This window comes from Phyllobates terribilis, unplaced genomic scaffold (assembly GCF_046119375.1).
Source record: "Phyllobates terribilis strain yellow unplaced genomic scaffold, ASM4611937v1 Scaffold_1__5_contigs__length_1240528914, whole genome shotgun sequence".
NCBI classification, from domain to species: Eukaryota; Metazoa; Chordata; class Amphibia; order Anura; family Dendrobatidae; genus Phyllobates; species Phyllobates terribilis.
Genome location: NW_027362761.1, coordinates 1,057,554,359 through 1,057,580,569, shown reverse-complemented (window position 1 = coordinate 1,057,580,569; position 26,211 = coordinate 1,057,554,359). Strand labels below are relative to the sequence as shown.

At 45.6% G+C, this 26,211-nt stretch overlaps 1 protein-coding gene and 1 long non-coding RNA gene across 3 annotated transcripts in view; both read left to right on the top strand.

Moving 5' to 3' along the window:
- The window catches only part of PDGFRL (platelet derived growth factor receptor like), a 269,942-nt gene that overhangs the window by 55,977 nt on the left and 187,754 nt on the right, over positions 1 to 26,211 (top strand). For both annotated transcript variants that reach the window (XM_073656666.1, XM_073656674.1), the window contains exon 2: positions 21,509 to 21,800. In XM_073656666.1, the coding sequence (XP_073512767.1) occupies positions 21,509 to 21,800 (292 nt within the window). The remainder of the gene's footprint in view (positions 1 to 21,508; positions 21,801 to 26,211) is intronic.
- On the top strand, positions 19,044 to 19,861 carry LOC141172435 (uncharacterized). The gene is made up of 3 exons (XR_012252475.1): positions 19,044 to 19,426; positions 19,522 to 19,586; positions 19,740 to 19,861. It is a non-coding gene; the product is annotated as an uncharacterized lncRNA (long non-coding RNA).

Below are 26,211 nucleotides of genomic sequence, written 5' to 3'. Positions count from 1 at the left end.
GGCCCAGAAGCCCGAAGGCCCGGTCACACGCGTGGGACCAGCACCGCCATCGTGGAGCGGAAGCCATTAGAAGGCCCCGAGTCACCGGCCATACGGGTGAGCACCACGCGGTACACTCAGGGACGTGGGCTACTTACATCAGCTTCTAGCAAGGTAGCCAGAAGAGTACAGTCAGCTTGGGAGGCCTACAACTACGCCTGGCCAGGGGAGATCCCATCTGCTCAAGGACTGACCAGGCCCCGTTCGCTAGCAAGTACTCCGGGAGGGTCTATCGTTGTTACCAGTAAAGACCCTGAACGCTACCATACCGTCTCTGAGTGGTTCCTGCTACCCCCATCATCCACGTCGGCTGCCCTGAGGCCATACCCCTCCCGTTGGGGGTTATACTATCACGCTGCACCATCCTTCCACCGGCCTCAGCGGTCTGCCCTGCAGCAGCAGCCCCCTGGCTGCATTCAACGGGTGGCGTAGTCATCAACCATTTTCTACCGCTAACAGACTGCCGTCCAGTTTGACTCCCTGGGCACGGAACGGGTCACCGCCACGAGACTACAACCCTAAACAGATCCGGCTCCGGGTAAGCTCCCGCGTGCGCAACGCAGCGCGACACAGGCCCAGGGGCGCGTCAAATACCACTGTGGAAGATGTGATCATATTGACCACCTGGAAGCTTGTTAGAGATCTGTAGGAGTGTGGCGCCCCTGAGGGTTCGACCGCCACAGGAATGCTGCACTTCTCCAATGGAGTGTGGTGTTCCTCCTCTGAGGTAAGGCCAGTGTGATGGTTGTGACCTAGCCTTTTGCATCCAACACCACATTTCTCCACCAGAGGGAGCTAGTATGCACTAGGTGCTGCTCCCCTGGTTACAGGGAGACTGGGGAACACAAAGTGGTAGGAACCAGTTAGTGGGTGTGGGTGGAGGAACAACTAGTTGGTGACACTTCAAATCTAGTATTTAATAGAATGCCATCTTTGATCTTGGTTCGTTCGTTCTTTCTTCTGTGGTCCATCAGTCTAGCCCTTGCTAGTCTGTCGGCTGTCACTGTGCTGTCAAACTACTGTGTGTAATGTGACTTCCTTCCGGGAGCGCAGATCCTGTGTGGGCCTGCACCGGCAAGGGACACAGCCCTCGTACCCTGATCTTGGGACGAGAGGTAGGTTGCAGGCAAGGAATGTCTCAACCCGGCTGAGGACCAGGATCATGAAGGCCCGGGAGCTTTAGAGTGTGGCTCCCTAGCAAATGGGTCCCGGGGAGGATATAGACGGAACGGAATACTCCACCTGTCCTCTCCTACCTGATCTATTCAGAGGGATTCCGGCTGCAAGAGGGGTACCGGCCCCCGACACCCGACCTCGTACTCTACGTCCAGGACAGGAAAGCTCGGTTAGGCCCTGAGGATCCCACCGGGCGTCGGATGGAGAGGAATTGCCACCAGAGCCCTACACCTGAGAGGAGCTCAGAGGGAGACCCGGCCTATCTACACACGCACAGACGGGAAAGGGTGAAGTCTGTAGTGCAGGAACACTCTGGTCTAGTGTCGCTACCGAACACTGGACTTCCTCGGAGGTAGTCGGACCCCCGTCCCTGGTGGCCGCAGGACTCCGCGAGGAGCAGGGAGTCGCCTTCCCGCTAACATCTCTGTGTGAGTAAAGCCTTGGAAGTCCACCCCTATGGCCTCCGGACTGTTCATTACGCGCCATACCACACGACGCGGTGCCCGTACTCCCCGCACTACTACTACATCCCTTCATCCTATCTGCCTGCCCTGAGGCCTTTCTCCGCCTGTGGGGAGCAGTAATAACTTTAGCCGCCATGACACCTGGCCTCAGCGGACTGTAGCGGCGCTGGTGATCCTTCACCAGACACCACAGGTGGCGTAGTCGTTAATCAGCCACTCAACCCGGACAAGCCCACACCATCTCTTTCTAATGTGACCGCCCTGAGCACGGGTCGGGCCCGGGCCACGGCTGCATCCCATCTCTCCATCACAGGGCCCGACACCGAGTCCCCCAACACCCAGGGTAAAACACGGGCTTTCTGAGTAGAGGCGTCACAACCTGGCGTAGTAGGCAGGATATCGTGCCCGCAGCAACGGAGAAGAGTGCCCATTGCTATCGGGTACTGTGTGCCTTACACCTTGAACTGTTGTTTTACACTTAAAATGGCGCCCGCCCAAGAAGAACAGACGCCATAATGCTGTGAAAAGACTGTCTTTGAACGCCTCCCATCATGGGCTGGGCTCCCACTTGGCGCCAAAAATGTGGACTGCCCCTTCAATCAGAGACTGTCCGTGGGGTAATGCTCGTCAAACCGGATGGGCTGAACGAAGGCGGGCCTGTCAGCATTCCGCCCAGGAACTGCCCCGAAAGAGGAGGAAGAAGAAAAGCAACAAGGTGCGGCCATAGCAGTCGGAGCTTGGCAGTCAACGGAGGCAGACATGGATGCCTCTGGGGAACAAGACCATGCGTCTACTGAACCCGGTTCAGGCCCTTCACCCGGCAGAGAGCAAGGCGGCAGCGTGTTGACCCCGGGAGATATTGCATTTCTCCATCAAGAAGCTCCGGAACTCCTAAGAAGGCAGAGAGAGGCCCAGGAGGCGGCGACGGCAGCGTGGCGGGAGGAGATGCTGCTACGTATCCGAGACCGCCGCCAAGGAGTTCAGGTCCCAGGACAAATCGACTCGGTGACAGAGGTCGAGGGTGACCTCGCGGCGGGTGAGTGTGCAACCCCTGCCCCGGCTGCAGAGCCTACCGTGACTATCCTGGACCTCATGTCGGAGTACTTAGTTCCCCACGCGGTCACCTGGGAGCAAGCGTTAGCTCCAGAGCTGCAATCGGCAGCCATCGGTGGGGACCTGCGATGCCGCCCAAATCCTGATTTGGAGGTGCCTGGAGCTGCGGAGGAAACTACCGGCTCCAACCCGGACTGGTCCGCGTCTACAGAGGACTCGCAGCAACCCGTTCTTACCCCGCTACCCGCACCAGCAGTAACCTGGCCCGAGGCTGAGGAGTGGGCCTGGGAAAACCAGGGGGGCGACCTAATGGGCTTCCCTCGGGAGACCCGGTCTGAAGCGCGAAGGAGGAGCCAGTGGTGCAGCGACCAGATATTCCAGCTCGCATGGGAGCAGCGTCGGCGGGAGCAGCACTGCAAGCGCCTCGAGGTCAGGACCAAAGCTGCAAAGACTCGGGCGCATCAGGAGGAGGCCACCCGTTCCAGTCCCCGGTACGACGGCCAAGTCGTCCGTTTTCATCATGAGGCGGGGTGGGGGTTCATCCGGTGTCCCCAGTTCCAGGACGATGTGCTCGTCAGCCGGCGGGACGTCGAGCCGCGCCTCAAGAAGGGACACCCCGGTCGGAACCTCCTCCCGGGCGACACAGTGACTTTCTCTCGCCACCAGGGGGAGCGTGGGTGGTACGCCCTGGACGTCCACAAAGTGTCGGGGAGCGACGCCACCCCGCCCTCAGCCTCAGGTGACCGGCTAGCCTCCGTCGGGAGGAATGAGCCTTTTCCAAGAAGAGAGCCCGAGGTCTAAAGCAGCCCCCGGCTGCTGCTGTTGTTAAAGTTTTAAGTTCAATGCTGCTATTTTATGTTTTCCCCCTGTTTACAGAGACTTTGGTCCCTGCGGACTATGGCAGGCGGCGGACTGTGTTTGTATATAGTTATGCATCTATTTAGGTGCTTCCTATTGGTTTTATGTAAAACCGTGCTCCTTCTTCCTCAGACCTCAGAAGCAAAACCTGTCTGGAGTGGCTTTTGTGGAGGTCCAACTCTGGATCTTCATGCCCTGCAGCCACCCCAGGGCCCACGTAGAGGGTTTAGGGCAGGTCCCTCTTGCTACTGAACTGACCGTCGCCACTTCTAACAAGTCTGCTGCCATTGTCAAAAGTCTCTTGTCCTAATTTATGCTTTATACTTTTATAATGTTGTACTTTTGCACTTTTACACTTTTATACCTTGTTATGCAACGTTTAAGAAATGTGCCTCCCATAAAGGGATGATAGTTTTGTTATTATAAAAAGAAAATTTCCTGGGTATTACTTCCTTTGCAGCCCACGGACGTGCTGTGTTTTACCAGGGGGGAATGTGGCACCCTTGAGGGTTCAACCGCCACAGGAATGCTGCACTTCTCCAATGGAGTGTGGTGTTCCTCCTCTGAGGTAAGGCCAGTGTGATGGTTGTGACCTAGCCTTTTGCATCCAACACCACATTTCTCCACCAGAGGGAGCTAGTATGCACTAGGTGCTGCTCCCCTGGTTACAGGAAGACTGGGGAGCACAAAGTAGTAGGAACCAGTTAGTGGGTGTGGGTGGAGGAACAACTAGTTGGTGACACTTCAAATCTAGTATTTAATAGTATGCCATCTTTGATCTTGGTTCGTTCGTTCGTTCTTCTTCTGTGGTCTATCAGTCTAGCCTTTGCTAGTCTGTCGGCTGTCACTGTGCTGTCAAACTACTGTGTGTAATGTGACTTCCCTCCGGGAGCGCAGATCCTGTATGGGCCTGCACCGGCAAGGGACACAGCCCTCGTACCCTGATCTTGGGACGAGAGGTAGGTTGCAGGCAAGGAATGTCTCAACCCGGCCGAGGACCAGGATCAAGAAGGCCCGGGAGCTTTAGAGTGTGGCTCACTAGCAAATGGGTCCCGGGGAGGATACAGACGGAGCGGAGTACGCCTCCTGTCCTCGCCTACCTGATCTATTCAGAGGGATTCCGGCTGCAAGAGGGGTACCGGCCCCCGACACCCGACCTCGTACTCTACGTCCAGGACGGGAAACCTCGGTTAGGCCCTGAGGATCCCACCGGGCATCAGATGGAGAGGAATTGCCACCTGAGCCCTACACCTGAGAGGAGCTCAAAGGGAGACCCGGCCTATCTACACGCGCACAGACGGGAAAGGGTGAAGTCTGTAGTGCAGGAACACTCTGGTCTAGGGTCGCTACCGAACACTGGATTTCCTCAGAGGTAGTCGGACCCCCGTCCCTGGTGGCCGCAGGACTCCGCGGGGAGCAGGGAGTCGCCTTCCCGCTAGCATCTCTGAGTGAGTAAAGCCTTGGAAGTTCACCCCTATGGCCTCCGGACTGTTCATTACGCGCCATACCACGCGACGCGGTGCCCGTACTCCCCGCGTTACTACTACCCCCATTCATCCTGTCTGCCTGCCCTGAGGCCTTGCTCCACCTGTGGGGAGCAGTAATAACTTTAGCCGCCATGACACCTGGCCTCAGCGGACTGTAGCGGCGCTGGTGATCCTTCACCAGACACCACAGGTGGCGTAGTCGTTAATCAGCCACTCAACCCGGACAAGCCCACACCATCTCTTTCTAATGTGACGGCCCTGAGCACGGGTCGGGCCCGGGCCACGGCTGCATCCCATCTCTCCAACAGGGCCCGACACCGAGTCCCCCAACATCCAGGGTAAAACACGAGCTTTCTGAGTAGAGGCGTCACAGGAATAAAATGCAACACTGAAGGCAACAATCTTGAGAGGAGCATGCTTCTCACTAAGCAAGCAATTAGCGGGGAAGACATGAAGAGTGAAGCAATGGGTCAGAAGGAGCAGGCAAGTAGCTGGGTTAATGTAGTAAGAAAAAGTGGAAAGAGGTTTAAGAAAATGAAAGCTCCTCCTATTTCTGTACTTCCAAGCAAAATTGCCAAACTGGATGAGGATGCAAGGGTGTCAGTCTCAGAAATGGCAATCATGGATACAGCTCTCCCTGCCATGAGAACTGACCAGCTAGTATGGGGAGTGTAATGTAGGTAGGGTTAGAGAGTTGGTCGTTATAGAGGATCCTATGGGAAGACTGATATAATAATTTGCCACCAAGACCACTTCAACTAAATTGTTTGCGGCCTCCCTGGTGGTACAGTTCGGCATGGGGTGGACAGGTTAATAAATTACTGCGGGAAGCTAATGATGATCCAGCTGTTGTGGTCCACTGGAAACCAATGACAGAATAAGAGGTGGGTGGAGAATGCTTAAGAATAATTTTAAAGAATTAGACGTCAAATTCAAGGTAGGGACTTCCAAGGCAGTATTCCTGAGAAATAGTAAAGAAGGAGGAGTATGTCTGTATGTTAGAAGTGGTATGAAAGGGAGTGTGAAAGAGGCAATAGGAGGGTAAGACTGTGAGGAGGTTGAAACCTTGTGGGTGGAATTTCATAGGAAGGTAAACACTGAAAAGGTAAATTGTGGTGGAATCTATAGTATATATTATTATTTTTTAATTATTATTTATTTATTTTTAGAGCACCATTTATTCCATGGTGCTGTACGGTTATGTAGTTACGTACAAAATATAGATATATATTATAGTATACATATATCGTATTGTATAGTAGCAATCGTTGCTATTAGAGACAGATGTAAGCTATATAATATAGCCGTGTTAAGTGGGCTCTGCTTGTGAGCCCACTCCAAAGTCCCTGACATGCTCCATGACAGATATACAGTGGTGTGAAAAAGTGTTTGCCCCTTTCCTGATTTCTTATCCTTTTGCATGTTTGTTACACTTAAATGTTTCAGATCATAAAACAAATTTAAATATTAGGCAAAGATAACACAAGTACACAAAATGCAGTTTTTAAATGAAGATCTTTATTATTAAGGGAAAAAGAAATCGAAACCTACAGGGCCCTGTGTGAAAAAAGTTATTGCCACCCCCCCCCCCCCTTAAAACATAAATTAACTGTGGTTTATCACATCTTTTGGAAGCTGAATTCACTTTCCCTAGCCACACATAGGCCTGATTACTGCCACACTTGTTCTCAATCAATAAATCATTTAAATAGGACCTGCCTGACAAAGTAAAGTAGACCAAAAGTTCCTCAAAAGCTAGGCATCATGCTGCGAAATTCAGGAACAAATGAGAAACAAAGTAATTGAGATCAGTCTGGAAAAGGTTATAAAGCCATTTATACCATTTATAAAGCTTTGGAACTCCAGCGAACCATTGTGAGAGCCATTATTCAAAAATGGAGAAAAGATGGAACAGTGGTGAACCTTCCGGGGAGTGGCTGGCCGACCAAAATTACCCCAAGAGCGCAACGATGCCTCATCCAAGAAGTCACAAAAGACCCCACAACAACATCCAAAGAACTGCAGGCCTCACTTGCCTAAGTTAAGGTCAGTATTCATGACTCCACCATAAGAAAGAGACTGGGCAAAAATGGCATGCATGGCAGAGTTCCAAGATGAAAACCACTGCTGAGCAAAAAGAGCATAAAGGCTTTGTCAGAAAACATCTTGATGATTGCCAAGACTTTTGGGAGAATACTGTGTGGACTGAAAAGACAAAAGTTGACCTTTTGTAAGGTGAATGTTCCATTACATATGGTGCAGAAGTAGCACAGCACACCATACCAACAGTAAAATATGGTGGTGGTAGGGTTATGGTCTTGGGCTGTTTTGCTGCGTCAGGACCTGGAAGACTTGCTGTGGTAAATGGAACCATGAATTCTGCTGTCTACCAAAAAATCTTGAAGGAAAATGTCCGGCCATCTGTTCATGACCTCAAGCTGAAGCACACTTGGGTTATGCAGCTGTAACACGGGTACTTTAGATGCAGTGACACAGAAACACAGAGCAGCCAATACAGGATTAATAAACAGGGGGGGTTTATAAGAACAAGGTCAATCTCCACGCAGGGACTAACATGGAAAATATGGGGGGAAAACAAGGGAAATAACAGGTGAAAGTCTATAACTAACAGTTCACAGTCTGACAAGATGTAGCAGAGCCGAACCGGTTGTAAACGTCAGTTTGTACACTTAGCTGACTCTGGCTCCTCACAAGGCAGTCGCCAGCGGATGCAGGTGATGATTTCTTCAGGCTTCCCCGCCCAAACAATGCTCCGTCTTCTGGCGGCAGCAGGCCGTCTCCAGTTTTACCCGCTGAGCCCCTAGTCCATAACACGGCACCTCACGTGCCTCGGCTCCACAGACCCTGTGTCCCTTATCTCTATAGTCGGGCTTGACTCCTCCGGTCCACTGCACCCGACTCCTGCTCCCAGTACTCGAGCCAGGAGCCTGGACCCTCTCACACTGTTCTCCTGCGCAGGACTCAGCTCCGCTTTCCCGTGCAAAACGTCCTCATCTCTCCCTCTCTCTCTAGTCACACCAGGAGTCCCCCGGTCACCTGACTTCCCAGCTCTGTCTCTGGACACACCCCCAACTTCCCAGTCACATGACTCCTGTGCTCGCAGTCTTTCTCCCCCCTGCAACAGGAGATACAGCCCCGGCAGTTCCGGATCCCTTGCTCTGAAAGCACTTACACCCCAGTCTTCCCCCTTACACAGCAGGACAATGATCCAAAACACACCAGAAAGTCCACCTCTGAATGGCTTAAGAAAAACAAAATTAAGACGTGGGGTGGCCTAGTCAAAGTCCTGACCTTAATCCAATTGAGATGCTATGGCATGACCTTAAAAAGGCAGTTCATGCTCGGAAACCCTCTATTGTGGCAGAATTATAACAATTCTGCAAAGATGAGTGGGCCAAAATTCCTCCAGAGCGTTGTAAAAGACTCATTGCCAGTAATCGCAAATGCTTGATTGCAGTTGTTGCTGCTAAGGGTGGCCCAATCAGTTATTAGGTTTAGGGGGCAATCACTTTTTCACACAGGGCCCTGTAGGTTTGGATTTATTTTTCCCTTAATAATAAAGACCTTCATTTAAAAACTGCATTTTTTTGTTTACTTGTGTAATCTTTGTCTAATATTTAAATTTATTTTGTGATCTGAAACATTTAAGTGTGACAAACATGCAAAAGAATAAGAAATCAGGAAGGGGGCAAACACTTTTTCACACCACTGTATCTATAATGGAGGCTTAAGAGGTTAAAAAACTGCACCTGGGACTGAAAATTATCTGAAAAGGGACAACCACTTTAAAGGGAACCTGTCACCAGAAAAAAACGCTGTTAATCTGCAGATAGGAGGTTAATCTGCAGGTTAATAGCGTTAGTAACCTGCCCGGCGCCCGCACTTACCCGAACGCTGCTGGGAGAAAGCTAACTTTATTAAAAAATATTATACCGATAGTTATAATTAGCATGGTTTTACTAATTTGTGAAGCTAACATGAATATTTTTTATGAAAAGGTGAGTAGAAACCTGGAACGATGGGTAGCTTGTGTATCAAGTGTTTTTGTACTTTTCAAAGACATTTGACATTGACCAGCTTACACACCTAATGGGTAAAGGAAGGTCTATATGATTAAAAAGTAAAGTTTGTAACAGGACTGAAAACTGGCTCAAAGAACACATCCAAAGGTTTGTGGTGAATGACTACTACTCTGAATGTCTGAATGTTCTCTGGGTATAAGTGGTGTACTCCAAGTTTCAGTGCTGGGTCCGCTATTATTCAACTTTTTTTAATGACACAGAAGATGGGATTTAAAGTGTTGTCTCTATTTTTACAGATGACAGCAATCTGTGTAGTATATTGCAGTCTATGGAAGATTTTCATAAGTTTCAAGCTGACTTAAACTGAGTGATTGGGTAGTCACTTTGCAGATGAGGTTCAATGTGCATAAATGTAAAATGATGCACTAATAATATGTATAACATGTGTAGCGCCCCGAGAGTTCGGCCGCTACAGGGGTATTGCACCTCAACCAGAGATGTGGTATTCCGCTCCCGGGTAAGGATGGAGTATGGACCAGGGCTCAGTTAGCTGCATACATATACACTCCTCATTTCCGGGGGACAGCTCTACGGTGCTCCCATTAGTATGCAGGCACGACTGACTATGTCCCTGGCTGGAGTGGGGAGGGGGGGAACCCTAGTGATGTGGGAGCAGATAGGGGCTGGTTTCTGGGCATAGGAAGGAGCTCATTGGTTGCAGGTCACCTGGGCTCAGACACAGAGGAGGTATATAAGGGGGGCACCATCTTAGTTCTGAGAGAGAGAGAAGAGAAGTTCAGTTGTGAGGAGAAAGTGAGAGTGGAGGAGGAGGGGAGCAGAGGCTCAGTTGGAGTTCTGCTCCAGAGCCAGGCCTAGGGACACGGGCCGGGCGAGAGGGAGAGAAGGAAAGGAACAGAACAGAAAGAGAAAGGAACCGAAGAGAAAGGCCCAGGACCACGAAGGAAGAAAGGACCCTAAGGACCCAGGAAATTACAGGTGACGGGTCAGGCAAGGAAAGGGTACCGGATCCCAAGTTGGTGGAGGCAAATAATCCTCAGCCAAGAACCGGAGGTCATGATCATATATTGGTGCGACCCCTCGCTAAACCTGCTAGGAAGGCACCATAGAGGATAGCGGGAAACGGGGCCCACGTTTGCCCGCATAAATCCGCGGCAGCTGGACAGAAGTTTGGTCACTGGTGGGGCACGAGCCAGAGAAAGGACAGAAGGGGGTCCTGTGTCATGCTCCTGAATTGCCTGGGAGTTGACCGAGCCCCTCACCTGGTGGACGCAGCACGGCTTGGGCAGTCACTACCTGTACAGAAGTGGCTTGGAGTATAAGAACTGTGAGTAAAAGACCCTGGACTGCAACATGTTGTCTTTGTGCTTCTTACTTCGCCAGCACTAACGGTACTGGGACTCCCTGCACCATCACTCCCACCATCTACTACACTGCCCTGGGGCTACACTCTTCCCGTGGGGAGTTATACTATCTCAGCTGCACACACCATCAGCCTCAGGGGACTGCCTTGCAGCGGCGGTTCATAATAGCCGCAATCCACGGGTGGCGTAGTCGGACATTGCAAAACATATAGAAGACTGCCACTGGTCTGACCACCCTGAGCCACGGACCGGGTTGCTACTACTACCCCCATCATCACACTGAAGCCCGGTTCCGAGTGCCCCACGGCCCAGGGGGCGAGTCACATGCATCTAGTGGAGAAAAACTCAGAGAGTCACTTGTAGAGAAGGATCTGGGGATACTTTAAGATCACAGACTAAATAACAGCATGCAATGCCAATCAGCTGCTTCTAAGGCTAACAGGGTAGTGTCATGTATTACAAGAGTCATGGACTGGCGGGACGGGGATGTAATATTACCACTTCACAAACCATTAGTGCGACCTCATCTGGAATATGAAGTTTCATTCTAGGCACCAGTTCATAGGAATGATGCTCTGGAGCAAGAAAACGTACAAAGAAGAGCCAATAAACTGATTAGGAGCATGGATGAACTTGGTTATGAGGAAAGTTTAAAAAATACATTTATTTAGTCTTGAAAGAGAGAACATGATTAAGTTGTACAAATACAAAAATGGCCCACACAAAAAGTATGGTCAAAACCTGTTATGTGTAAAGGAACTTTGCCATGAGAACTATTAATTGCTGGAATAGTCTACCTCAAGAGATGGTCACAGCGGGAACCATTGATTCTTTCAGAAAAGGTTTGGATACTTTTCAGAACAAAATAACAAATAATTATGTAAATGTAAAATTATTTTCTGAAGATTTTGTCCAGTGGATCGACACTTGGGATTAGGAGGGAAATATTAGCTCCTCTGGGGCGGATCCGATCATGCATTGTGGTTGTACATTTACCCCGTTGTCCTTTCCCAGCCCTCTGTTGTAATTGATCAACATTTGTCATTTTGCAGCAATATTAAGTATGCAACTATGTAACATATAAAGGGAAGTGGGGGGGTATATCTCAGGAATAGACAGCCACAAGAACAAATAATAAGCAATGTCAGATTGGGGAGAACAGCGGCATTTACACCAAGTAAAAAAATACATATTTATTGCAAGTGAGTACGTGTGATACTCCTGTAGTGAAAATTCACTTCCCAAAGACTGATCTCAGAGAATTTATTGTTACAAAGTTACTGTACATTTATCACTCATACGTACAGGCTGCATAGATGATAGAGATCCATCACTGACTATGAATGTTTCCATGTTTTGCATGTAAGGAGACTACCTGTGGTATGGAGAAGAAGTCTGTACACAAACAACCGTTTGTGGGACAAGAACAGGGGATATAAATACCGTATTTTTCGGACTAGAAGACACACTTTTTTCCTCCAAAATTTTGGAGGAAAATGGGGGGGTGCGTCTTATAGTCCGAATGTTGGGAGGGGGGTGTGTATATATATATGGGGTGTGGGGGGAGAGGTAGCGGTGGAGGAGCGGGGCACAGGAGGCAGCAGCCGCCCGCTGCAGCCTACACTGTCCCCGCTGCTAAAGAAAATTAATATTCACTGCTCCCCACGCCCAAGGGGCGTGGGGAGCACTGAATATTCATGCTCCTTAATAGCAGCACACAGTGTAGCCGCGCTGTGGCTCCTGCTGCTGCTGGAATCGCCTATGCCTGCTGTTAAAGGGTATGAATATTCAACCTCTCTCCACGCCCATGGAGGGCATATTCATGCCCTTTAATGAGCAGGCACACGCGATAGCCGGCAGCAGCAGGAGCCGCAACGCAGCTCCGCTGTGTGCCGGCTATGAAGGAGAGTGAATTCACTGCTCCCCGCGCACACAGACCCAGCGTGGGGAGCAGTGACTTCCAGCAGCTGATCTCTCCTTGTGAGCTGCGCATGGCAGTGACATCATGCGCGGCTCACATGGAGAGATCAGTGCAGGCAGACAGGATGCAGCACTGGAGGAGAGAAGAGAGGTGAGTAGGAGTGTTTATTTTTTTTTATGTGTAGCATGATGGGGATTAGGGGGACCATGCATACTAGGACAGGGATTAGGGGTGTCATGCATACCAGGACAGGGATTAGGGGTGCCATGCATACCAGGACAGGGATGAAGGATGCCATGCATACCAGAACAGGGATGAGGGGTGCCATGCATACCAGGATAGGGATGAGGGATGCCATGCATACCAGGACAGGGATGAGGGGTGCCATGCATACCAAGATAGGGATTAGGGGTGCCATGCATACCAGGATAGGGATTAGGGGTGCCATGCATACCAGGCTAGGGATGAGGGGTGCCATGCATACCAGGATAGGGATGAGGGGTGCCATACATACCAGGATAGGGATGAGGGGTGCCATGCATACCAGGATGGAGGGGTTCCATGCATACCAGAATGGAGGGATGCCAGGCATACCAGGATGGGGATGGGGACCACGTATAAAAGGAAGGGGGGGCATATATACCAGGATGGGGGATATTGTCAGAATTGGGGGACATTACCCCTATACCAGTGTCAGCAGAAGACCCCCCTCCCCCTTAAAAGTGCATCATGACCACATCTTTTGCTTACATTTTTTTTTTTCCTCCTCTAAAACCTAGGTGCGTCTTATGGTCTGGTGCGTCTTATAGTCCGAAAAATACGGTACATAGAAATTCTACATTTTCAAAGTAATGCAAATGATAATGTACACGGATAGGTGCATAATTTATAAATGTTTATATTGGTACTTGTATGTTAATTTTGGCTTACATCATCAACCTCATGATCGTGTTCATGTGTTCCCAATGGTTGTCATGGCAACCTGAGGCCAATTAATGTCCACAAGGTCTGCCAGTATGGTGGCCTATTAAAATGGTAGCAACATTTTAGTGGAAAAAAAATATTATTTTTCATTCTATTCTTACCACTTTGCATTAATTCATCTGAAGCACCTGAAGGGTTAACCAACTTCCTGTCATCAGTTTTGAATACATTCATGGGTGCTGTTTTTCAAATGGTATTACTTTTTTACTTTTTGGGGTTTTCTAGTAAATAGACACCTCAGTGTCCCTTCAAAACAGAATAGGCCCCTAAATACGCTGCAAATAAGTTTTGTAAATTCCCTTGAACAAAATGAAAAAAACTGCTGATAAACTTTTAAATGCTGAGTAGATATATGGGAAATTATAATTATTAGCTTTTTGTGCTGTATAATCATCTGGTTTAAAGGAATAAACATTCAGAGTTTGAATATTGCTAATTTCTTTCTAATTTTTTGTGAAATTTTCATAAATAAATGCAACGGCCTAAATTTACCAATAAGCTTAACTACAATGTGTCTTGAAAAGAATAACCTCAGGGCCACTAGAATATCTTGACGCTAAAGTGACACATGTCAGATTTGAAACATTCGGCTGGGTCACTTAAGGGTTAAAGCATGTTCACCGTTGAACATAATTTGATAGTTTTTATACATGTGCAAACAGGACCAATTCTACAATAACAGTTATTACCATTATTACAATGACAATAGGATTACCTCTATTACTATACACCGTCCAATCGCTTATATGGTCGGTGCATTCAGCGACAGAAGTATTGCCCCTTACTCAGCTGTGAGATTATTGACACTACTCTACAGTAAATGTGTTTTCTATTTTCCCCGTCTCTGGCATGTGAGTTGCCAGACATTACATGGTGATGCTTATAACTCGAGCCCGGAACAGTGAATTCATCTTACACAGAGTACTGCTCCCAGAAAGTAAATCACACATTTTATTTCCTAAGGTTGAAGTTCCAGGTTTTCTTGCTTTTTCTATGTGTTCACTCCAAGTACAGTTCAGCACCCAGATGTGGCATGAAAAATGCCTAAAATCTGCCTTAACAATTACCTTGCATATTGTTCCCATTAGTTCTCCTCTCTATGCGTGTACTATTATCACTACACAGTTCATTCCTGTCGATTAGGTTGGACACTCATAATAGAATCATCTCATAGACCATACTCAATGATGCAAGGACTTTTCAGGAGGAAGATGGAGATCCCCAGCGTAGCCTGCTTCCTGGTACAGGGTCACACGGGTCAATGTGTTTCGCTGTGACCACTAATAATAATAATAATTTTTATTTCTATATTGCCAACATATTCCGCAGCACTTTTCATTTTAGAGGGGACTTGTACCGACAATAAAAGACATTACAGAATAACAATAATCACATAAATTAGCAGATACCAGGAGAAGAGAGGGCCCTGCTCGCAAGCTTACAATCTCCCTAAATGCACTCTGTGTGAATGGTGTAAGGGAGCTGTGTCTAGCTATCACCTTACTGACGTGCTCCAGCCTGGCTGACCTCGTATTCCTTCACTGCAGATCTTTAGGTCTGGCTAACACTTCACCTGCACTCTTCTATTAGGGCTCCCAACTTATCTTGCTGTGAAGCGATTCTGCCGTCACTGCTGCTTGTCTGTTGTAAGGCTTGCTACTTCTTCGCAATCCTGGCTTCTTCAGCACACACTCGCTGCGAGAGTCCTATCTCTACTCTAGTTCACTTCAAACTAACTATAAAATCAGAAACTCACACTCTTGGCCCTATTACTGCTCCCCAACCGTGGGCCGGCCCTACAGTTAATCCTGTCACCACTAACTAACAGGAACTGCAGCCTCCAGAGGATAAAATATGTGCTACAATACATTTTGGACTTATTGAAGCAACAGGGGTCTTCAGAGGGAGTGTTAGCCGTCTTCTCCACCTTTACATGTGAGTGGACGACGCGAGTGCAGGTGCGCTCTGTGTATTTGATAGGTGAAAACTAATCCTTCAAATCTAAGAATGTAATTTGGATTTCTGTAATATTTTACGTAAGATGCCTCTTGCTGGAAGAGTTCAAATACGCATCTTGTTGACTGTTCACATGTCATTTGGCTTCTTGCTAGAACTCCATTTTTATTACTTGGTCCTGAACAGAGGGAATGTTTCTACATCGGGCTCACCTCTTAAAAGTGCAGCACACTTTTCAGGTTTCCAAAATCACCAGTAATCTTTCTTACATATGTTAAAACCAATGCACCAAAAGCAAGATATCTAAGCCTTTCTAGTTTCTATAGCTTGTTGAGCACTTGAGCTTCACTATTGGTACCCCCACCATTCCTTAGAATAGAGCCACGTCTGAATGGTGAAGGGATGGAACATGTTTACCACTTCTCCACTTATTGTTATAATACTGCCAAGTACAGCTCTCAGTTTGCACACATGTGTAGCCATTGCTCCATTCAAATGGGACACTTTAAAGCTGACCAGAGATCAGAAAGTTATAATCTACAGTCATGGCCGAAAGTTTTGGCACCCTTGAAATTGTTTCAGAAAACAAAGTATTTTTCCCAGAAAATTATTTCAATTACACATGTTTTGTTATATGCATGTTTATTTCCTTTGTGTGTATTGGAACAACACACAAAAAAACAGAGAAAAAAAGGCAAACTGGACGTAATTTCACACAAAACCCCAAAAATGAGTCTGACAAAATTGTTGGCACCTTTCCAAAATTGTGTTTGTTCAAACTCACCTGTGGCAAGTAACAGGTGTGGGCAAAATGAAAATCACACCTGAAACCACATGAAAAGGGGAGAAGTTGACTCAATCATTGCATTGTGTGTCTGTGTGTGCCACACTAAGAACGGAGAACAGAATGAGGAGAAGAGAACTGTCTGAAGACTTGAAAACCAAAAGTGTTGAAAAATATCATCAATCTCAAGGCTATAAGTCCACTTCCAGAGATTTAGATGTTCCTTGATCCACGGTGCACAACAGAATCAAGAAGTTTACAACCCATGGCACTGTAGGTAATCTCCCTGGACATGGAGAGCAGAGAAAAATTTATGAAAGGTTGCTACGTAGGATAGTCTGGATGGTGGATAAGCAGCCCCAATCAAGTTCCAAAGAAATTCAACCTGTCATGCGAACTATTCGTTAACATTTGAATCAAATGAAATGGTAGGAGATCCTGGAGGACCCCACTGGTGACACAGAGACATAAAAAAGCTAGACTGCAGTTTGCCAAAATGTACGTTAGTAAGCCAAAATCCTTCTGGGAAAGTGTCTTGTGGACAGATAAGACCAAGATAGAGCTGCTTGGTAAAGCACATCACTCTACTGTTTACCGAAAATGGAATAAGGCCTAAAAAAAGAACACTGAACCTTCACCATATTTGACTGTAGGTAGTAAAATGTTTTAGGGCTGTTTTGCTTCCTCTGTCACTGGGTGCCTTGACTGTGTGCAAGGCATCATAAAATGTGAATATTATCACAGGATTTTGGGTCGCAATGTAGTGCCCATTGTCAGAAAGCTTAGTTTGTGTCCTAGGTCATGGGTATCCCAGCTGGACAATGACACCAAGCATACTTCAAGAAGCCCCCAGGAATGGATGGAAATAAAGCACTGGAGAGTTCTGAAGTGGCCAGCAATGAGCTCTAATTCCCATTGAACATCTGTGGAGAGATTTTAAAATTGCTGTTGAGAGAAGGCGCCCTTCAAATATGAGAGACCTGGAGCAGTTTGCAAAAGAAGAGTGGTTCAAAATTCCAGTTGAGAGGTGTAAGAAGCTTGTTGATCGTTATAGGAAGTGATTGATTACAGTTATTGTTCCAATACACACAAAGGAAATAAACATCTGTATAACAAAACATGTGTAATTGCAATAATTTTCTGGGAGAAATACTTAATTTTCTGTAACAATTTCAAGGGTGCCAACACTTTCAGCAATGACTTTATCTTTGGATAGTTATTAACTTTTAAACTTAGGCTATGTATTATCGGTGAAGGTCCAATCCAAGAGTAGAAATAAATAGTAAAATCTCGGCACACCAATAGTCAGAATTTTACTGAATTTTATTTTATTTAGAGCAGTCCACATATACGTTTCGGTCCGATAATTGGACCTTCATCAGTGTACTGCAGGTGAGAAAGATCAAAGAAAGAGATTGTCAATTTTATAAATGACAATTGAAACACAAGTGTAACAACATAGGTCAAGTTAGTTAAATGCATTAACAGATTCCATCAACAATATCAAAGCTGAATAGTGTATAACCGATGAACACTTACTGAGTGTGGAATAGAGGAAGGGGAAAAAAATAGAAACGAAGAACGCTGTGTTCTTAATGGGGAACCTGTGGGTAAAAGGGACATTGGTGGTTTCAGTGAGATAGCCCGAACAGTAGAAATCGCTAGACTGGTCAATAATACCTGGCTCCCAAGAGTCCCTTACGGAGTTCTTCAATCAGATGAACTCAGCATGGCCCAATCTAAACTTTACCATGGACTCACATCCAAACCAAATCAGTTTTCTGGACACACTGGTCATTAAAGATGACTCAGGCCGTCTCTACACAGACCTCTACCGGAAACCCACTGACCGTAACACCCTACTACATTACTCCAGTAATCACCCTACTTCCATCAAACGTGCCATTCCAAAATCTCAGTTCCAGAGAGTTAGACGTATTGTTTCTAATACACCTCTTCGCCAACAGCGACTACTAGAAATGTCCCTCAAATTTCAAGAAAGGGGATACCCACAGCCATTGCTAGATGAACAATTGAGCGAACATAATCGCCCACGGACCGACAACTCCAACCGTATTCCCTTTGTACACACGTTCCACCCCTCAGCCTATATATTACATAGAACTATACGTAAACATTGGAACATATTAAGCACGGGATACCCAACCATCACTGAATTTCAACATCCATTTCTACCATGTTTCAAAAGGGCACCGAATTTAAAAGACTCTCTGGTACGAACGGATATAGGATCCACCACACTAGGCCCACGACAGAAATTTCTCCAAACTCCTAAGAAGGGTACATTCCCCTGTCTCCAGTGCCATCAGTGCAATAACATTCTCAAAGGTAATAACATCCATCATCCCCAAACCGTTAAAAAATACCCGGTTAAAGGTTTTTTCACATGCGACACCAGTTTTGTGGTATACCTCATAAAATGCCCCTGTGGTTTAATATACGTTGGGGAAACAACTCAACCCATCAAGGATAGGATATCCAAACATAAATCTACGATCAGATGCAAAAACTTACTGCTACCTATCCCCCATCATTTCGTCACAGCAGGACATAGTGTCACACAACTAAGGTTTCAGGTAATTGAGCATATCCAGCAGCCTCGGCGTGGTGGCAACCGCATCCAGAAACTGAAACAAAGAGAGGCTTACTGGATACATGAACTACAATCCCTAGCCCCTAGAGGGCTTAACAGAGACTATGACCCTCTTGCTTTCATGTGACACTTGATCGGCACTATGATCATCTTATGGATCTTTGCTGGGTATCATTTATTATTTACCGTGTGATGTCTTATCAAATATTATCACTGTCTACCTGAGATGTCTACCTCTATTAACACTAACTGTTATCTTCTTCCATTCCAGATTTCCCTATATTCCGCCATCCGCCCTCCTCCTGCCTCTTCTCTCTACACCCATCACGTAATCTATGACTCCCCTAAGGTGGAATGCACAGATCAGCTGGTTTATTCCTCTTCCTACTCTGTGGAACGCACTCTCCTATCGGCTGACACGCACGCATAAGCGCATGCGCGTACTTCCACCAATTACGAGCGTTCCCCGTAGTCGCTAACGTCACTTCCGGTATTGTCACCGGATATGGTCAATACGTCAATCATACTCTCGTCTTCTGATTGGCTACCGCTTGCTTCTGAACCCGCCCACCCTCTAGTTACATACGGCGCGCTTCCTCATGGCACCATGCCGGTCATTAGCGGTGGATACCGCATGCCATCACTTCAACTCTATCTGCGCTCAGGTATAGCAGGATCTTCCAGGTATTATTGACCAGTCTAGCGATTTCTACTGTTCGGGCTATCTCACTGAAACCACCAATGTCCCTTTTACCCACAGGTTCCCCATTAAGAACACAGCGTTCTTCGTTTCTATTTTTTTCCCCTTCCTCTATTCCACACTCAGTAAGTGTTCATCGGTTATACACTATTCAGCTTTGATATTGTTGATGGAATCTGTTAATGCATTTAACTAACTTGACCTATGTTGTTACACTTGTGTTTCAATTGTCATTTATAAAATTGACAATCTCTTTCTTTGATCTTTCTCACCTGCAGTACACTGATGAAGGTCCAATTATCGGACCGAAACGTATATGTGGACTGCTCTAAATAAAATAAAATTCAGTAAAATTCTGACTATTGGTGTGCCGAGATTTTACTATTTATACTACGGTGTTGGATCCTACTCGTGCACCCCGGTCCAGTTGTGCTGCGTTCTTCTCTGCAATCCAAGAGTAGGGCCCCTTAAATAGTTGATTCCCCTCAACACTGATAGGGGTTATAAGTGCGAGTCAATCCGTATAGTTTCCTTACCTAATTTCTGTTTGCACAAATGAAATTAACATGGCAGTAAAAGATGAAATAACATGCTTTGAATGAATCATGGAAACTTGTCTTTTCTTTGCTCTCCAGCCAGGGGTAATTTGACCTTAAAAATACTGTCATGTCTTGCCATTTAACATCTCAACCTGCATCAAATATCAGTTTTTGCAAACAAGTTTAGGTGCAGAACCCAAGGTTGTAATTACATGTAGCTTATGAAGAAAAAGTGGTGGGGAGGGGCTTGATAATACATTATATGGCAAAAATTATGTGAACACCCCTCCATATTAATCAATCAAATTCCCCCCTTCCTGAGAGGAGCACAGTTCAGATGCATTGTACACAGCTGCAAACTTTGGTTTGAAACCCATAAGTTAAGTTTACAAATGACTGTATGCTTTAAAGGAAACATTAGGGTCTCTTTTAAAGCATACTAGAATAGTGTAAAAAAGTCCCCAATCCCCTCTGCAGATCCCAAAAAAGACCTTTTATTATTCTCACAAATTACTCAGTCCAGTCCGATGGGCATCTCTAGTCTTGCTTCTGTGCCTCATTTCTTCGTTCAATCAATCACTGTCCTCCTTCAATGCTTCCAGTGGATGACGCATCCTACGTGATCCACAGTGTCCCTCAATCACGCTCCTGCACAAGCGCACTTCTCTCTGCCCTGCCGAGGGAAGAGCTAAGTACTTTAATGCGCATGTGCTGGGAAAGGCCAAAGCGCGCAGGTGAACTGGAATTAAAGCCGGCGCATCTGCACTACAGCATTTTGCTCTGAAGAAGGGAAGTAGGACGGCGATTGAATGAAGAGCGGAGACGTTGGATCAGACCACAGATGCCCATCGGACGAGACAGCGCCATCTGAGTATAATAAAAGGTCTATTTTGGGATCTGCAGAGGGGGTTGGGGACTTTTTTACAGCATTCTAGTATGCTGTAAAAACGGCCTTAATGGTGGTGGCCGTACTTTTTATGGGGAAAACCTGGTTACAGGTTCCCTTTAGTGGGGCAATGGTCGCTGCCATCATGTTTTACTGTCTATTATGAGTTAACTTTTCGGTTTGTTTTATTGATTTTACAGTTAAGGAATATTTTACAATGTAATATTGCATTCCTCTGTTGGATTACACAAAACAGAACAATATTAAATTATTCTTAAATTAGACTAAAAAATGCTCCATCTGGTGTTTCTAATGTGTCTACGGTTAGTCATAAGAAGCTGCATCTACTGTGCTCATTGATATTGGCTGGTCGACACAACAGCACAAATCACTTTGCTGGCCTTGTAGAAGAAGATACCAGTGGTGGGACTGAAATACTCATATATTAGGTTGACATTCTAAACGAAAATCAGTAGAACACAAGGGGGCTATACCAAATACTTAAGATAGCCATATCGAGACCTAGAAGCATTCATTTTAAAGATTCCAATAAAAAGTGAGTTAATCTACATTAATGGGACAACCAGTTTAATGTTTTTTTGGTTTTGTTTATCTTTCTTAGTTTTTGGCCAACCAGCCAGTAAAGGGAAACGTCCAAAAGAGCCTGCAGAAAATAAAATTAAACCTGCAATAAAGAAGCTAAAACCAAAAATAACAAAGCTAAAGGACTCCACAGAGCCCATCTCAAAGGCGCAGTCTATTATGACACAAGTGATGGACAAAGGTCGGTTCCAGAAACCCCCGGCTATGCTCACCCTGTCAGCAGGTCAGAGCATGGAGCTTAGGTGTAAAGGGGAGAAGATAACGTGGAACTACCCTGAATTCTTGGACACATTCAAGGACTCTAGACTCAGGTAAATGCCCATAATGGAGTAGAAACATTCTTGTACCCTCCTAAACTTTTTGATAAATTGATCTCAACAGAAGGAAAAATCTTCATAATATATGCCAAAAAAAAAAAATAAGACTCTCTCTCAAGTCTATTCCTATTCTACTAACCCTAGGCGCTTTATTTACTCTGCGTTTGCAAAATATGTTCAATACTTGGGACGTAGAGTCATACAATTACATTTATGACCAAAGACTCACGTAGTAAAAAAAAAATAGCTGTTCACTTCTTATCCAAATACATACAGGCCTGATCTATGCCAAAAGGACACTCATGTAACAAAAAGACAATCATGTAACTCTTCAGCAACAGTATAATCATAAACCCAGCCTAATGTAAATCACAATGTCACCAATTCTTTTCATGGGTTCCTAGGACATCGGTATTAGAGGTTATAGCGGACCTGTACCTTGTCATAAATATGTAATGTTTCACCAGTTGTAAGTGTCACTGTCTCCTGAATCTGGAGTTTTCTTTTATACCCATGCCTTTTACCTGTGTGTAAATCTATTCTAGTGAGCATGGTCCTCAGCTCTTCTTTATGGGAGTCTTTTTTGAAGACCATGCCCAGTTGGCTAAAAAGAACTATATTTACAGTATGTACTGGGAAGAGATGGTTATATCTCAGGAATAGATAGGCGCAGAAACAAAAAATAAACAATGCTGATTCAATAGAACAGCCACATTTACATCAAGTTCATTTTTTTGCATATTTATAGTGACCGGTCCTCTTTAAGTGAAACCCACCCTCCTATTCAAGGCTTTACTCAGGATTTGGGGTTACAATATATGTGGTGTTAGCAACTCACCACATCATGGCATGGTTATAGACTTTGCCTGCCACTATGCATGGGGAACTCACTTTTTTCCCAGTAGCATGGAACTTGTACTGTGACTTTTTGCTAAGTTTAGGCACTGGCAATCCTTACTCTTTTCTTAAAAAATGTGTTTGTATTGTGTGGTCCAACTAGATTTATAATACATACAGATTTTCATGTAAAGCTGCATGATCCGGTCACCATCCAATATCTGTATATGACCAGATACAAAGTGTTACTGAATGCATGGAGTATGTCTTAACCAATGATAGATAGGACTAAATTCTGAAAAAAATGGAGGGAGAACTGAGTACAATTAGATAAGTGAGCTGATGTGATAGTCCAGCCAAAAAAGATGTGTTTTTATGGCACACATAAAACTGTGAACACTGGGAATTAGCCAGATTGTCCAGGAAAGAGCATTCCAGAGAACTGATGCAGCATGAGAAAAGTGGAAGGTTCATATTATGGAGGACGTTAGACTTAGATCAATAGCAGAATGGAGAGCTCTGGTAGGGCAGTTAACAGAAATTAAGCGGGAACTGTAGGGTGAAAACAAATGAACAAAGGAAGCAACACTGGATACAGGTAGAGTACATGTAAAGTCACACAATAGGCACTTACAAAAGTGATAACCTAATGCGCTAGCAGATTTTCATATAATCCATAATAAAGTTTAGTGAAGAAACTTTTCATAGTGATCCCAATGTTTGTGTGATTCTATTTCTGATTTATGCCACAGCTCGTATTTCCAACACATTTTCTAAACCTTTTTTATATGCTGAGTAGGCAGGTTCACCACATGTCATTTTAAGATCCTCGCATAACTGGAATTCCACATTTTCACCCTTTCCCTCTGGTTCATTTTTCTTCATTTTAGCAGTAATTTAATTTGCAGGCTGTTTTGTTATCGCCCATCTTAACATTCGATAGGTATGTTAACTCAGAAAATATCTGATTATATATTATTATAGTACAACCGACTACAGATACAATATTTATCTTTACATTCCTAAAGACATTTTTACAGATTATTTTGGGTTATACTTAGTAGAGAGCAATTACACGCTCTGCACAAATATCCCTGATCAGCCCTATCATTAAAGCCTCTGACAGGAGACGTGAATACCAGTAATTATTTTGTGACAATGGCACCTGTCAAGGGTTGGGATATATTATGTAATAAGTGAACAGTCAGTTCTTGGTGTTTATGAGTTGGAAGCAAGAGAAACAGAATAATGTAAGGGCCCAAACAACTTTGATAGGTGCCAAAATATGATCTCTACATGACTGGGTCAGAGCACCTGCAAAATAGCAGGTATGGTGGGGTGTTCCTGGTACATAGTGGGTATTATCTATTAAAAGTGGTCCAAGATGGGAGACCAAGTGAATTGGCAACAGGGTCATGGATGCCCATGGCTCATTATAGGGGTTGAGGGTTTGTCTGGGAGTTTGACATTGGTGGCCTATGCTTACGATTGCATGCCCCAAAGTTCTAGCATTCATGTGGTTATTACTATGACACGTATCACCTACCTGCAGAACAAGTACATCCCTTTATGGCAACGGTATACACTATTCAAGCCGAGCAGCTGTTAGATGTACTGAAAAACAAGTCTTAACGCAACTTACAGGACTTAAAGGATTGGCTGCTAACATCTTGGTGCCAGATACCACAGGACTCCTTCAGAGGTTTTGTGCAATCTGTGTCTTAAGAGCTAGTTTAAAAGTGCAAGGGGAATCTACAATATTAAGGAGGTGGTTTTAAAGTCATGTCTAATTAGCGTATATGGTATATTTGCATAGTGTCAGGTAGGAAAAAATTGTCTTTTTAAAGTTTTTTAGGGCCTCATTCAGATGCGATTTTTAACATACGCAAAAAAATCATCAGTAATTTTCCATGTATGAAATGATAAATAAATACAGTAAACTGCAAAGCTTCTCCTTTCCCAACTACAATGTTAATCGTGGTCTTCACATGGATAGTACACACATGCCATCCGTGTGCTGTCCGTAATTTTCACAGACACATAAACTTGTATGGGTAATTTTGATCCGTGACACAGATCAAAAATTGACATGTCGCCGTGATTTTTTTGTTGACACACAGTCCGCAAAAAACATGGTCATGTGGACAGCCCCTTAGATTATAATGGGTAAAGGGTTAAACACGAACATCTGAATGATGCCTTAAAGTGTACTGGATCCTTAGTTTCTAGATCTGGATCCGTTGTTTCATTTCTCTACACATTTTCCCATCATTTTGATAAACGTATGTGTTTTGTGAGTAAAGTGTTGGAACTGAACATTTGATACCTCAGGAAGGCTCTAACTGGCATTGATTTTTGTAACAGCAGCCCTTTTAGAGTTGACTCACAAACTCTGTGTTTGGCACCTAGCTTGTTTTTGCATCGCAGTTATACTGGTACAAGGGGTTAATAATGTGCCATTTATCCTGCATTCTACATTTTATAACGTTACTAATGATTTTTATATAAAGTAGATTCGATGTATAATACTGATTTTTACTAGAATTTTCTGACTCTAATCCTGTTTACTTAAAGCATCACTCCGGCATTTTTTTTTATTTCAGCGCTGGAGTGGTGTCACTAATGCAAGTTCCCTGCCCCTAGTATTATACTCATCAGCCGCCATCTTCTGCTCTTCCCGGCGCCGCTCTGGTCCTGCTCTGCCATCTTGTGACCAAAGCTCCTGAGCTACTGGAAGTCACAGTTAATGGTCATAAGCTCTCTACATACTGTAAGTCTATGGGAGTCTTGTTCTGGCCTAGTTCTGGCTCTCATAGGCTTACATTGAGAAGTAACTTCCGGTCCGCCCAGCAAACATTGGAGCAATCTGGCAGGTCGCAGCCTGAAGAAGACAACCAGAGTGCACCAAAACAGAAGAAGACGGCGGCTGGTGAGTATAACACTAGGAGCAGGGAACATGCATGAGTAATACCGCTCTGGCAGGGAAATAAAAAGAACCCTCCGGAATGGTGCTTGTCACAGTAATTTCTCGCATGCATTCCCGACGCCATGATACTGACAGTGTCTGCCGTGCTGAGTTTATGCAGCACTTCCAATTCTGCTGCATATCCCTGTTGTCTTAATATGGCTATAAGCAGGCATGGCCAGATTCTACAAGAATTTAACCCTGCTGTGTCCTGCAGGGTTTGGATTCCCCAGCCAATCACCAACCAGCAGGTGCTATATTAGGCCTGATCTAAGGTTCTAGTTCAGTCTATGTCTAGATTCCTAGATTCTTCTATTGTCTCACTTGTTTTCTGACCCGCCTTGCCTACCCATTTATCATGATCTGCCTGCCCTGGCCCCGGACTGTCTGACCAAGTCTTTGCCTCTGGCCACCTGTACCTCGTACCTGTGTCTCTGAACCTCCAGTCAGCATCTGCAGATTCCAGGGACTGCCCTGAAGTGGTACCTGGTGACTACTGGTGGCAAAGCCTATCCTCACCATCAGAGGCTCTAGTGAATACCCGGTAGTCACTTAGTTACGCCTGTACAGGGTAAGCCCGGCCTGTGGCGCAGTGAGTTCACA